This window comes from Rhopilema esculentum, chromosome 17 (genome assembly GCF_057945365.1).
Source record: "Rhopilema esculentum isolate cy_ngs chromosome 17, ASM5794536v1, whole genome shotgun sequence".
Lineage (NCBI taxonomy): Eukaryota > Metazoa > Cnidaria > Scyphozoa > Rhizostomeae > Rhizostomatidae > Rhopilema > Rhopilema esculentum.
The window spans coordinates 3474319-3486722 of NC_142831.1; the positions used below are offsets into that span (position 1 = coordinate 3474319).

The 12404-nt window shown below is 35.2% G+C and overlaps 1 protein-coding gene across 3 annotated transcripts in view; it reads left to right on the top strand.

Annotated features, from left to right (window-relative positions):
* The window catches only part of LOC135682030 (uncharacterized), a 58868-nt gene that overhangs the window by 38221 nt on the left and 8243 nt on the right, over positions 1-12404 (top strand). For 2 of the 3 annotated variants that reach the window (XM_065196734.2, XM_065196743.2), the window contains exon 13: positions 5865-5936. In XM_065196734.2, the coding sequence (XP_065052806.2) occupies positions 5865-5936 (72 nt within the window). Of the gene's footprint in view, positions 1-5864; positions 5937-7345; positions 7402-12404 lie in introns of all 3 variants that reach the window. The other variant, XR_016144831.1, reaches the window with a different exon arrangement.

Below are 12404 nucleotides of genomic sequence, written 5' to 3' on the forward strand. Positions count from 1 at the left end.
AAACTGGGGTAACAATGCCGTTTTATGGGATGCAACCAGTGAGAGCAATTGCTCCGTTCTATTGCATGCTTCTATATTTGTTTTTCTTTGGTCGAATTATAACTTGTAATTTGAAGCGTGCCATATTATAGGCAATCTGTCACGAAGTTGATTGATTATAAGAACAAAGGGATTTTTTATTGTTTCCAGTACCCCTTTAATTCATCGCATTGTAAAAAATATGGCGGAGCACTGGAATAGTGTTTAGGCTATTGTTCCAGCTATTGTACTCGTTAACAAATCCACAATGAGACAGATTGCCTTTAAACCTCATCAAACGTAGCATAAAAGTCGTTCTTTCCAGTAATCCTTTGTACTTGTAGATTTTTATGCACGTCTTGTCCGGGCTTTGCTTTCTTTGAGGTCGCTGATTTTGCACATCGAGCATATCGACTATGCGACCTTGGTGCTACATTTGGTTTCAGTCGGTCAAAGGTATTCTATTTGTTGACGGCTTTGCGGAGAGGGTGTCCATGTAAATTGATGACTAATTACTATGATGTTGCTGTCATAGTAACCAATTTGTTATTTTCTTGGGTTTGTTGCTATGTTTCTCAGATTCTTTTGGCCGGGTCGAATGACTCCAGTTGAAATTGCGTGGCTATTTTGTGTAAATTCCATCGATTTTTATTACTTTATCCATTTGATTACCGATCGATCTTGGTGTTTGGCTAAATTCGGAAACTCTAGACCTTTTCATTTTTATCTTATAATGCAAATCGTAAGGCCTTTTCATACAAAGATATTTTATTTTAATCTTCAAAGTTTGCATTTCATGTATCATATTACATAACACAAACATAAAAGAATAGGTCAATCTTATTGAATACTTAATTTACCCGTTATTATACTGTTTGCCTGTCGTGGTAGGTCGCTAGACTCGTTGTGACTTGTCCGTATAGTTAAGGAAGGTGCTACTTTTGTCGCTGTTTTACGATACTTTATTAATTCAAAATTGACCATAGGAAGGTGGTCAGTGTTGCTTGTTAAGGCCGTTTGCAAGTAATTGCAGTCACATCCATTGGATTTGATTAAGTCAATTCTGAGTTAACGACCGTTCGTTAGACTTTGGCTCGATGTCCGTTATATGGATTTAACCGTTGTCTTGAAGTAACTTCTACAAAGCTTACAGAGTTTTTCTGTGATGACATCACAAAGATCTTAAATGTTTGTGTTTTGATCCCATAGTCTGAAAGAGCATCATGAAATACGTCTAAATGTGCAAAATCAGTTAAATTTGTAACGAATTGGTTGAGATATGGCCAGATAAGCACAAGCGCTGGCCCCATCAAACCTCTGTAATTTGGTCTCTGTTCATAACTTAAATTCACCCGAATTTTTACATATCAACTAATTTTGTGTATTTCGAAGTATTCTATGGCGTTCTTTGGTGTTATTTGTTCAAAAATCTAAAAGACGTTTTTTTGTGAAGTCACGCTTAAGATCTCTATTCTGAATTATCTGTTGATTATCCGTTGTCCGTTGGTTGTAGTTGTCCATATATAACTTTTAGTTGATGAGGCGAAGTGTTCAAGTGACAAGAACGCTTGAGTGCAGTGCTAATGATTATTGGTTCGAATCCACTAATGGGCACGTGTCGTGAATCTAATTGGCTAATGTTTGCATTGTTTAGCATAAAGCATGGGATCGAGGATGAATTTTCACTACAATCAAGAATCAAGAAGCAGAAAAGAAAAGTCCTAAAACAATAGAATTTCACTGCAATTGTTTTTGTTTTATAAGCCAACTACTAACGCGACATATGCCCTGTAAAGGCATTTGACATGCATAAGAACAGCCAATCCAAAAATAACTTAGGCCAAATTGATCAGAGCACGCGCACAAGAAAAGAATAGGAAACTGCTCACGTGAAACCTCCGCGCGCTGTTCTAGGATTTCACCGTTTTGCTGTCCACGTGTCGTTTTCTGTGCGCATTTTGATTGGTCAACTGCTCGTGGTCGAGTGACTGTCAGCCACTTTTACCCGGGTCAAATGCCTTTAAGAAATCGACCTTTGATTTGAAGCTGCAAGTGACAACCCAACGACGACAATGGTTAGGAAAAATGCAACAGGAAAAAGAACTGGCATTCTTACTACTATTGGTATGAAACAGGCCTACCTGTTAATTTACCAACATGCGATTCGTATAAGAAGCAAGCCTTTCTGGACTGACATTTTCAAAGTTTTTTTTCTCTTTTGAGCGATGTATTAAAACGAGAAAGCCAAATGGTTCAGTTTTCAAGAATGTCAATTTTTCTTGTACATCTTAAAAAGCTTGAAATCCTATACGAAAATGAAGTTGAAATTATGAATCTTGCAATTAAAATTGGGGTCACAATGATTTGCGGTAGGTCTTTAGCCTAAATTGACGTGTCATTATGAAAGCCTTACGCATTCAACATCTCTTATCGTGAAAATTTAAATTCTTAAAAATCCAATGTCATTCGTCTTGTGAGGCAGACCATTATTGTCTTAATTTTGTCCACTTAATTTTGGAGACTCTTTGGAAATGATGATTTTGAAATGAAATACTAAATTTTAACTGTCACATCCAGAGACAAAACTGACAATGTCAAAAGATCACGTATAGTCTATGTAATTGACTGATAAGCTATGTAATTTCTTATTAGTTTATTTTTAAAGTAATTTTAATGAGTATAATATGCTTATAGAGCCACACCTTGTCATTAAAATTGCAATTTAATTTCCTCAATAAATTTCCCTAACAATATTACCGAATTGATTCCCTTTTGGAACTCAAGCAATGGTCAGTTACTCCAATTTTCTTAAACTATAATTAAAATATTTCCATATAAGCATGCAGGAATCTTTAGATTGCGATAAAAATAGTACCTTGGAATAGTTCTGAGGATTTCTACTTCGATTTTAAATGAATTAAGCCGTTTTTTAACAAAGCTGATTTCACCCTAAGTGAAATGGAAAACAGAAGTAAAAATTTAACGATTTGTTAGCTAGTTAACGCAGGGAGTTATGTAATAACTTTCCGAATCTCTATGAGTACATCCGGACCAAATTATGGTTAAAAGAGGATCTATGCCAGTAACTTTGATCTACTTAGTGAATATAAATTGGGGGAGAATGGGAACTAGTATTTCATGGAATACACGATCAAATGATGGGCTGCGATCTGATATCGTCTATTTAAAATTGGAATATCATCCATCTTTATTAATTTTAAGCTCGTTAAATTTTTTTCACAATTTAAGCAATGCCATATTGTCAAACCATGAAGATTTTGAAGAATGTATTGCGTCCTCCAAAAATCTATTTTAGAAAGTTTAAAATAAGTAAGACATTGTGGTCATGGTTATCTTCTCAAAATAAGTGTTTGAAGTAGCGTGTTAACTATTGTAAATTATGGTGCTGTTATCAAACCGATCAAAAAAGCGAGAATACGGCAAATTTTGCAAGATGGTTATGACTACAACATTTGTTCATGTTCCACAAGATAGGTCAGATTTTTTTAAAGGCAATGTGTCCCCTATTGTGCTCAACTTTATTTTCGCCGGAGTGATATTCACGCACCGTCGAGCTTGATCGACAATTAAACGATACCAATGAGAAACAACTTTGATTCCGAAGCTTTTGAATCAAATGGCCGTTCAAGTGAAGCTGTGGCTAGAAAAATTTGTTCGCTGTTTGGTTTGTGCGCCAGATATGTCAACAGCGATGGAAATACTTCCACTATCGTCATTAAATTCTAGTTATTAAATTTTTTTGCTATTTCCGATAGCATTTTGCTTGCAGTTTCAAATGTTGTCCACTACCGCAACTAGGCCTGCCAAAGGGAGCAGTGTAATTCGTAAAGGCGGGAAGACCAATTGTTCATATTGGCCAATCATTTAGGGGACAGACTGCCTTTTATTGTTTTAGAATCCGTCTGCGTGTAAATAGATACCCAATCAAGAATTTTCAGGAAGTGTTCGTTTTTCCTATTAACAAGATTGTCAAAGCATCAATAAAGGCTTGAGATCAGTGATTGGTCATATAAAAGTCAGTTAGACATAACTTCTTTTCAATTTTTTTTTCAGTGGTCGCTTGGTTTTTACGATATGAAATGGCTCCGTTTTTTTATTTACTAGATATTAGGCTAGTAAAAAAAAGGATCAAGCAAAATATTTGTGACAATCATAGCAAAGAATTGAAATTGAAGCGAAACCATTTTACCCATCAATAAATACAGCTTGTATTATAACATATATCAAATACCGAAAACAAAAAAAAGAAAAGGAAGCTTTAAAGAACAAGGATTGATTGTTTTTTCGTAATGATTCGACGAAACATTTCAACTGAATCATGCAGCAGAGGGGATTCAGTAATATCCGCTTTCGTAAATTGGGTCAAAGAGATGAAATTTGGCCTTATGTGTAAAGGTCAGGTCAAAGGTCATAGGTTAGGGCAGAGAAAGAAGTTTTGTTGAAAGAAGCAAAGAGGAATAGAAGCCAGCTTATGATGTATTAAGGAACGTTTTTAATAAAGGGAAGAATTAGTAATAACGCAGCCAGAAGGTGTAGATTTGATCGATGTACTAAAACAAGGCATATTATACATTGAATGCAAAAAAGATGATTTCTCACTAGCTCATACGGCAATACTGTTTACATTGCAGTCATATGTAAAAGTAGTCATACGGCAGTACTGATTTTTCTCTATCTTACTGAATATCTTAAAGGGAAAAAGTGCCAGTAAAAAAAAGTGGTGTCAAAACTTGATATTGCAGATACACGGATTCTCAAATTTCGAAAGAACCGATAAAAGATTGCAATTTTGAAGAATTTTAAGATTTCTAGTTGGTTTTAAGGACTGCATACTGAAAAAAACAGTCGTTTGGCTTTAACAGAGAATTCTCTCTTAATTTTCCTTTTTTAACTGCCTGATCTAACAGGACACTGCTAAAATCATTAAAGAATCACGAACTTGTAGCCGTTTAGGTGATTATCAAGATTAAGCTATTACCAAGTGGATTGAAAAGTTGCGAGTTCACAGTTAAACTTCACTGTAACACTCTTTTAAAGTCTAAAGTACCTTGAATCCGGTGGGTCATTCTGCACCAAGCCTTACGACCAGTCGTTGCTTTTACAGAAGGGTATTAAAACTTCTAAATCATGTGTGAAAACTTTCGAAGGAGAGATCATTTGTGTGCTATGTTTTTCCTTTGCACCTTTGAAGACCTTACTTCGTCGCCACCCTCTTTCACAAAAGACCACCCATTTAGTTTGCACAGTAAGACAACTCTTTAGGACAGTGCTTGTTAGCCCGTGTTGTTCCAACTGGAGTAATCTATCTGCCTTATTCTTGCACCTAGTTTATATCATCCAGATCCTTATGAAACATAACATTGTTCTACAAAGCCCTTTTCATTACTATTTTCCCTTCTTTCCAGCCAAACTATCAGTTTACTTGATAAACCATTTGTAATGTAGAGATATATCTTACTCTTCAAAGGTGTTAGTAAAAAGTTAATGTTGTGTGATATTCTCATTTCCTATAATATTTCATGAGCAATACAGGTAGTTTTACGTTTTACGTTTTACACCGACATATAATTCGTGGGCGTTTCACTGACATATCAATTTCCTTTGTAAGCAGTAACCGTTAAGTATAGTTTTCATAACGTTGCCCCGTATTAGCGTGTGCTAGCCACGGAATTAAATTTCTTTTACTATTGTAATAGATTTGTAAAACGATATGTGGCTTTTTGCAAGAGACCTTTCATTGACTGTGAGACAACAAGCCTCTTTTCGATCTAGACATATACCGTGTCTAATAGCGACCATATGTATATATGCATATATACTTTCAGGAGAGGGCAAACACACAACAAGGTCATTCAGATTTGACAGAGCTCTTGAAGTTAATACATACGCTGGAAAAGGTAATGTGTAATTTGTTTTATCTAGCTTAGCCTTGTTGTTATTGTAACATCTTTGAACGTGGTGGTGCTATCGGGTTTGAGACTTGCCTGCGATTTTAGGAGATTCCTTTCACTCGACTGTGAATCATAGCGGATGGAACGTGAGATCAGAACGTATGACCTGGTAGTTAATCCAGTGATGTTACATAGCTAAGTAACCAGTAATTTGCTTTTTGGATAATTTGAATCATTATTATATAATTCTGTTGACTAACGAAGAAAAATAACTACCATGTTTGTTTACTCGAACGAATAACTTTAGCATCTGGAACTTCAACTGGCTCCATCGCAGGTGCCTTGCGGGGATCAGATACCTTACGTTCCTCACCTAGACAGAAGTGAATGCTCTGTGGAATTTTCATTTTTGAATAAGACACTGAAATATGATATAACAGTCCTTAACTGAGAATCCGAGAACGTTTCCAGTTAAGAAAATAGATAAATTGTGGTTTGAGTGTGATATTTGTTTTTAAGGCAGTCGGTTGTGGAACTTGTTAGATTGTCTTGACGTGTCTTATTGGTGACAAGTTTTCTTTTATGACATGTCATTTTTGCGAGATGACTTCTACTTTCGCATGTCCTCTCTTCTTTTGAATGATGTTTCTTCTCAGGATAATCTTATACATGACTTGTCATTTGTCATTCTTATTAAGTACTATGACAATTGCCTTATTATGGTTTTTATCGGATGCACTGATATGGGAATGTGTTTCAGAGAGATCTTGTGAAATTTGAATTGGCAATATAACACGAGAAATAGATATAATATCATTTTCAAGTCATTGTAAAAACTAATTAATCATGTTTACAGTAAGCTTTTGAAATAGATTCAAGGATATACAGAATTAATGAAAATTCATTTTTTGCAAGAGACATTAAATTGCACAAATAATTGGTGCAATCTTTTGATGTCAGGCAGAATCTGCACTAACGTAGTTGACTTTCAAAAAATTTTGCAGTAAATCTTTTTATACATAGTGCTGTTTGTTTTTTTGTTTATAATGGCATATTGTTGTCAAAAAAACGGATGCTTATTCCAGTTAAAAAAGAAATTGAATAAACGAAAATCAAAAGCACCTTAGATTTAGCTATTTTACAGGTAAGGGCAAAATCAACAGCAAGAACCAAAAACAACATTCTTAGACTACGATACAATCCACTTATCGTAGAGAATTAACTTTTCGCGGAAATGAAAAAGATTAAATAGTGTAAGCTTCTTTAGACAAAGCAGAAAGGACACGGCTGTTTTCTCTCACGAAATGTGTAACCTCATTCATTATATCCAACTGTCTTATGCTTTTGAAGACCCCATTCTAATCTGTGTGTTTGGCGATTGGTTTTGAAATCGTATCTATGTTGCTACTGCATAGATTGGATAATAACTGGTTCTCTTTTCTCATCTGCGAGGCGACAGTTTGACAACTGGGTAAGCTTTGTTTCTTTGTTTTAACTAAGTATATAAATTGGCCTCTTCGTCTACGTGAAATTCGAAAAATTCTCTTCTGTAATTTGTTATTAAACTAGAAGTATTAGAATTTGTTATAAGAAGGCTTCTGTTCATTGTTTGATTGTAAGCGAGAAAGAGAGATATCTATGTTAAATTGTCTTGAACAAAAAACTAACTCAACCATCGTGCTGTTACGTGAAATGAATCATTCAAAGCACGGTATAACCTTTGCATTCAGCCAACTCTTTACTATATGAACTCGCCAACTTTGAAAAGTCTCTACCTTACGCTGCTTTTCCATTGGACATCTGTTGTTGCTTTCATCCTAATTGTCTTACCTTGAAGAACTACCTTATTTGGGATTATACAGTACTGATGAAACTTGTATTCTTGATACAAAGCCTTTTTGTAATTATTCTTCAAACTATATCTTCAGTATAAACATCGCTATTCTATATACGGATTCCCATTTTATTTGTCTTATAACTTCCTTTTTTATTCTTATTAATGTACAAATAATGTATGTTCGTAATTATCTGTCTTTGTATTTCATTAACTTGCTCTATCGCCTCAACAGACGATAAATTCGTCATGAATTGCCTTTGTTGTTATGGATACTCACCTCATCTTATATATATTTTTGCTATTACATTTCCTCCTAACTTCAATCTTTTCCCCTAACTCCAGTCTCCTTATACTTGTTTTTCTCTGCCTTCTTTTCAATTCAAGTGAATCCTTCTCTATTCTCTAATCGCCCTGATAGTCTCGTTCTTATCAGTCGCTCTTTTTTTTCGCTTGTTTCTCACTTCCATCTCAGGTATACACATCATATTCGACACTATCTAATGTCCCTGAGTCTTCCCTCAAGTTCTTTTGCTTGTTGAAAACTCAACGTTTGATTATCCTATTTCTTTGTTTTTCACAATAGTTGTTTTATCTTGGCTGTATTTGACTCTTCTGTTACTCTTTATATTCCTTGTTTTATGTTCTTCTAAACCTCAATCTGTTGATTAATCATGAATATCCGAGATGCATCATCACCCTTTCGAAGGCTTATCCTGTACACCCATATGCTAGTTACATCATGTTACTTAATGTTATCTAGAATTAGACTACAGATTTATCACCGTTTGCTCCAGCCTTTTTTTAACTCAGATCGTTTTAACCTTTTCATATATAACGTTAGCTTCATTTTTATCGTATGTCAATTCTACATAATGTTATCTTGAGTTCTGCTGTGGATTTCTTCTGTTCCTTATCTCAACTCAACGGTCCTTTCAATAGTCAGTGATGTCATTTGTGAGGTGAAATTGTCGCCAAGGAGAAAGACAAAGTAGCCTTAACTGACTATTCCTTTTTGAAGCTCATCAATTTATCAAAAGTGGTTCTATTCTTTCAGACGTCTCCGTTTTTTACTTGGCCAACTTGCCTTCTTTTTCATTCTTTGCAGTACTAAACTCTTTACTGGCGGCACACAGTTTCTTTGTGTTAGCGTGAAGCATATGCCCCCTTTAAATACACAATAATTCACCTATTTCAGAAAATGTATATTTTCATGCAGAGACCAGACACGAACTGCAGCGCAATCCTTGTAAATCAAGCGCCCGATAACTCCATGATAACGCGAACTGTTGTCTAACCTTCCACTTTAAAGGCAAACTGTTTCGTTGTGGATTGGTTAACGAGAACAATAGCTGAAACAATAGCCCAAACACAATTCCATCGCTTCGCCATATTTTTACAATGCGATAAATTAAAGGGGGACTGGAAGCAATAAAAAATCCCTTTGTTCTTATAATCAATCAACATCGAGACAGATTGCCTTTAACCTTCCCCAATACTTTCCAAGCGCCAAACATCCATTAACTTGAACATTCGTTAACTCCAACCATTTTTGTTCTTTGAAGTTTGAGTTATCAAGATTATATCGTTTTTATTTTCAAGAATATTTTCGATAGCAATTAGAATTTGGACACCATATGCAATGTTTTCATATTTGCATAACTATTAGCGTTCTCACTGAATCTTTTGAACAAAACCCTCTCAGTAGGCAGTGATTTTTCTAAAATATACATTGCCAAATCTTACTCCTCCACAGGCTCAATTAGGCTCATAATGCATAGGCTTTTGGCAACAGATAGTGAAAAATTGTTTTGTAATCGATAAAGGAATAGCTTCTCGTGTTATTGTTTCTGTTTGTATTTGTGTCTACCTTGCTTCCGAGGGTAGTTTTTAGGACACTGGGAGCTATGCTTCTCGGGCAATGTCCCGGTCCTTCCTTTCGATGTGACCACACCTCGTGATTCTTACGCCTGGAATTGCAGAGAGCTGGCGACTCTCCTCACTCTGGGTGAAAGTTTTGTCATGTTAGGGACTCGAACTCCAAACTTTTGCATCCGAAGCCCTTTATTGAATCCAAATTGCGGGAAACCAATTGGGTATGCTGGTCAGTATAGCCAGATAACCGAAATTGGACCGAAAATCGACGCTGTCATAACGTCCAGATTGGTCATCATTGGTGTATCATACAAAGTATACATTGATTGTGAACTCTTTGCAGCAGCTTGAGCATTAGGAATGATGAGAAATCCATGTTTCCTTTTAATTAGTGATAAGTTTTTTAGTATAACAAAAAAATGGAAATTGCGGCAGCCTCTTTAGCAATTTCCTTTTTTTACCAAGCTAATTCAAGGCGAACAAGATTAACTTTGAATTAATTTGATTTCCGTGAATGTTTGAAAATTTGTGTAAGAGTAGAAAGGAACATTGACAGCAGCATGACAGCTTTAATTAAACTGTCTTGAAAGTAAAAAGTGACATTTTATTATTTAATTAGCCAATTTGTCTATCCTCTGGGTATATTATCTTCATATTATATTGATTCATTATTTCTAGATGTATTTTAAGGCTCATGCTGTACCAAAACGGGTCCTTAATCGTGTTCAAAGAGTTGCACAAGAAACCATTTCTTGCTTCAGATTTTGTGCGAAAGTAGTTTTTGTATTTTCAGAACAGATTGTAAACAAATGCATCATATAGAATTTCAGTTTCTGTCACTTTTTCTTTCTTACTGACATGGCTTTATTTTTATTTGTTTAGAGGTAGGAAATCAAGAAAATCAGTTATATAAAGAGAAAACATTTTTCAGGGTCATTCAGTAGTACGTCTTGTTTATCATTACGAAATGATTGCTTTCAAACAGTTTTCGTTTTATAATTTTAGAATAGTTAAATTTTTCAAATAGTGAAAGTAACAAAATATCTAGAATTTTTTTAGAATTTTTTTATCTAAAATCAATGGGTGCATTTATAAGTTGAATTTAAAATAACTTTATACAGGTCTGGATTATGGTAATTATTGCTTCTGTCAACTTCTGTCCAACTTTATATATTATTAGAGTTGTTTTTAAGTGCCCAGGTCTTTGACAGGAAAACCAAAATCGAACTAAACATTTTCAGACTTTCCAAAACCAAACCAGACTTTAGAAAAAGCTTGGGTTAATTCCTTTTGTATAAAAACATCAATCTCTAAGTTTGTTTGTCAAAAGATAATTATTTTATGTTAGAGGAATTATTGCTTTTGTCCCCAACGATTTTGACAATGAACACAAGTCTTTAAAAAGTGGACCAAAATCAACAGGTATATTCGAAAAGTGTTTGGGCGTGTTTTTTATTAAAATAATAACAATCGAATAGTTTGTTTGTCAGGATTGAATGTTGCGCTCTTTGCATTGAATTTTTGCTTGTAAACGGAGGTTTTCATATCCAAATAAATTTCTGTCACAAAATATTTTTGTAAAAGGCATCTACGCATTGCCTGCCCATCTTGCAAAAAACAGTTTCTTTCCATTCATTAAGTTACAAACAATTGCAATTTCTAAGATAAGTTGTAAATATATGCTGTTGACAATTCTTTGTAAGTTAAACGACAAATGTCGCCTATTAAAACAAAATCAAAATTATTTACAGGATTGTTTTATTTGTTGCTAAAGCATTGCCACGAAAAATTTTGTTATGTCTTTGCTGAAGAAGCGCTCAAAAATATTTGATATTAAGGCCGATTTCCATTAGACATTTTTTATTCGCGCGGGCATAGCGCCAAAATCTGTGGTGCTGTCAAGTGACCGAGCGCACAAAAAGTTGAGATCCTATCAACTTTCTGGCGCTCTCAGCGGACGCAAAATCGAGACCACTTGATTCTAACTATGCATGCTCAGAATTAGGCGCTACGCCCGCGCGCACAAAAAATGTCAAATGGGAATCGGACTTTGTGGAAAATCACGCATAAGCCATTCAAACAAATAGCAAGAAGTACCGTTGCCAGGGATGGGAAGTGCAGCTTACTCATCGTTTCCCTTAGCCAAAAATGTTGCAATTTGCTGTTGAATATATTACAGGCGACTACTAAGAGAATTTGCCAAACAGAACTCTGCACTGCAGTAAAGCGCTAGTCCTGCTGTGTTCTTTGCTGCCGGATCCCTTTGAATCCAAACTGCTGAAACCCAAATTCCTTATTTACAAGGTTTTTCTTGAAATAAGCTACTAGCTAAGTCTTAGGATCAAATGTTGGTAAAAATTGTACCGTTATGAGAGCTGTGGCATGAATACTGACGGGCCGGTTAAAGTGAAGCTGATTGGTCTGAACAAAATCATCACCAGCCAATGAGCTTTCACGTTTAGCTTTGTTCGATCAGGCTTGCTGCCTTCAAGGAAGGCCTGTATGGGGAACATATGGGTCTTGAGATACATATGAAAGCCATGCCAGTTTAGAGGTTTATTTTGTAAAAGTTCAATTGTTTGCTTCGAACCAGAGAAAGATAAATTCGAAAAGCTCGAAAGTGTTACTTGAATTCATTTCACTATTAAGCAGCTTTTTACACTGGATGAAAACATCTATTCAAGAATACTTTCCTCCGCTTCGTCCTCCTCTTTTATTCAATCCTCACTTTTATTTGAAAATCAATTACAGTTTAATCTTGATGC